Source organism: Myotis myotis, unplaced genomic scaffold (assembly GCF_014108235.1).
Source record: "Myotis myotis isolate mMyoMyo1 unplaced genomic scaffold, mMyoMyo1.p scaffold_m19_p_4, whole genome shotgun sequence".
NCBI classification, from domain to species: Eukaryota; Metazoa; Chordata; class Mammalia; order Chiroptera; family Vespertilionidae; genus Myotis; species Myotis myotis.
In genome coordinates, this window is record NW_023416346.1 from 116,031,361 (window position 1) to 116,034,249 (window position 2,889).

A 2,889-nucleotide genomic window follows, 5' to 3' on the forward strand; every position below is an offset into this window, starting at 1 on the left:
TTTTGATACCAATAATTTTACTGCTCATATTTTCACAGTCCCACAGAAATGCCTATTACAATGCCATGTTGTGTTGTTCTGGTTCAGTAAATATGAAAGGTTTCCCCAATTTGTTTTACAGAATAATAAAACTCCTAATCTTAAATCTATTACAAGAAATAAGCATGTAACTAAAATCATTAGTAAATTTAGATTCTGAAATGATTTAAACCATCTATTAAAGAATCAACATTTAAAATGTTATAAACGAAAGAAAGGAAAAAAGATAAAACTCTAAAGTTTACCACACTCAACAGAAATACTGTGTTCCTTCCAGATGCACCTTGGCCATCTACTACTTAGAATGTTGACTGCTCTTTTCTTCCACAAAGAAAACAATCTGCCTCAGAAGTCAACATTTGAAACATAACCTAAAACAACCAGAAAAAAAATAAAGGTAAAATTCCAAGTTACCAACATACAATAAGAACACAAAGATGATACACACTTTCCAGCCCCAGTCTGGCTCTCCACTATTAGAACGTTGACAAAACTATTCAAGCAAAAAGTGAAGGACTTGCCTCAGACTTTACTTAATGTGGGAGGAGCTGCTGGCCACGGCCCTAGAGTGCGCAGTCATAGCAATACGAGCCCTGGCTGCAGCTCTGGCTTGGGCTCTCTCTTCCTCATCTCTCAAAGCCTCTTCATACCAGACTGGGAAGGCACTGGGGACAGTATCATAGATCTTGGCTATGAACTCCAGGACTTTCATCTTGCTGGTCTCAGCGTGGGCTCTTGGACCCCAAAGCAACTCATAGCGTGGAGGATCACTGTCGGACACCTGACGGTACTCCAGGTACTTTAGCTGCACCAAATCTTCAGTGATGACCTTCTTGGGCTCCCCATAGATTAAGTGCTTTTTATCAGCATAGACACCCATCATATTCATCACTTCCCAGATAGCTTCCTCAGGGGCGCAGTTGCCTTTCATGAAGATCACACCCAGAACAATCATCAGGAGGCCAGTCTTGGGCAGGTTCTCTTCATTTGCCATTCCATCTAAGGTGAGGTCTAGCTTGCTGACAAGGGCATAGGAGTGCCTGATGGGATCCACTTCTTTCAAATCAATACCAAAGGCCAGCTCCATGTGCTCAGAGGCTCTTCTCAGGATCTCATTGAAATGCATCTTGTACTTTTTGATCACCAACCTCAACATATCTGCCTTTGTAATTGGCTCTTTACTCTGATACTTCTTCAGCAGAAACTGCACCAACAGAACCACCTTCTTGTTTAAAGGATCTCTGCGAAAACTCTCCAAGGTCTTTGTGGATTCTGAGCTTTTCTCATTTTGTTTGCTGGCACCTTCATTTGAATCGGCACCGGAAGCAGCTCCAGTAGTGTTAGATGGGATTTCCTGAGGCTCCGTAGAAGTGCTAGGTGTCTCAGCAGCAAGCTCATTCTGGGGGCTGTCTTCCAGGACAGGATGGGCAGAGGAGAGCTCTCCTTCCTCTGCTGCAATAGCCTCAGCACCTTCCAGAACCTGGGTCTGGGTCTTAGCACGGGCCTGGCGGGCCTGGCGGCGTTTCTCGCGGGCACGGCGCTTACTCTTCTGACCTCGAGGCATGATGAGAAAGCAGGTAGGGGTTCAAGCAATTAAGTTGATGAACAGGTCACCCTAGAAGACAGAAGAAGAGATTATGTGCACAGTCCCAGTAGGGAGATTATACATTGGCTCCAAGAAAAGCTGCCTCTGCTGGTTCCCTTAAGGGTACTGTTTTAGGAAACCACAAGACAGTGGCAGAAGGCACTCTGGGGGCCTCCTCTGTTCTGCAGTGGCTTGTCACCACCAATCTAACTCAGGATATTAAACTTCACTCCTGACTGGTCTTTTGACTACTCCTTCTGCTAATTTGAGGCTTCCTCTTCAGAACAAGGCTTCCTATCCCACCAATTCCTTAAGTGGAAGTGAGGGTTCATTAGGCCTAACAGCCATGCTTGAGCTATTTGAGGGACACACCAGGCAGGGTAGGGCAATGTCAGAGTAGGGTGAACTCTGTGGGCTGAGGGCCTCAATTCTGGGAGAAGTGTGTTCCTTCAGTTCTAACAAATGTTATTCACCTCCATACCTGTCTAAATTTAGGACTCCACCTTTACTGACTTTAGACTACACACCTCTGACCAAAGCCGCAAGCTCCAGAGCTCATAAGGCAGAAGTCAGAGAGAGAGCACTTCCAGCCACTCCCACCCTGGCTTCCTAGAATAAGCGCAGAGGTAGGGTTCTGGTGATGGCACCCTCACTTTGTTCCGTGGGGAGGGGAATCGTGCAGAGCTCACACAAGGGTCTTTTCTGACTCCTGACAGGGCCTAAGACTTTTTTTTCTGGGAACCTGAGTGAGCTGGCCTCAGACCAAGGCTCTCATTTCTCTTGGAACCTCCGATAGGAAGCAGCAGAAACCTAAGCCTAGTAGCTCAGGGACATCCTAAGACTGACAGTAGGGGGACTCCTTGTGGCACATTATTTTGAAGTGGGTTCTCCCCTCAGTCCTCAGTGCCTTCCTTAATGCCTTGTACATACTGGGCTATACTCATCTGCTGATAAGAGGTAAGTCACAAACATGTAAATACTTTAAGGACAATAGACATCTGTACAATATTATGTTTACCATGAATAAACATAGTATATTGCTTTATTAGAGACTCCTTTTATTTAAGTCTATCTGAAATATTTTCATATTTGCTTCCATAAAGATCATGTACACTTTTGTTAGTTTTCTTTTTATGTATATTTTGTATATTGCTGCTGTTTTCAATTATATCATCATAATTACACATTCTAATTAGCTATTTATTTTGTGTGGTAAGACTCCTGATTTGGCTATAGTTATCTTCTCCATCAGCTTCCTGAAGTTT

At 44.1% G+C, this 2,889-nt stretch overlaps 1 protein-coding gene across 1 annotated transcript; it reads right to left on the reverse strand.

Annotated features, from left to right (window-relative positions):
• Positions 1–568: 568 nt before the first annotated feature.
• Positions 569–1,603, reverse strand: LOC118654455 (melanoma-associated antigen B18-like). The gene has a single exon (XM_036305779.1). The coding sequence runs from the start codon at positions 1,601–1,603 to the stop codon at positions 569–571; it is 1,035 nt and encodes a 344-aa protein (XP_036161672.1).
• Positions 1,604–2,889: the final 1,286 nt, after the last annotated feature.

Bases quoted from the DNA above. Each gene is read 5' to 3' on its own strand.
- LOC118654455 (XM_036305779.1), bottom strand. From the start codon at position 1,603: ATGCCTCGAGGTCAGAAGAGTAAGCGCCGTGCCCGCGAGAAACGCCGC.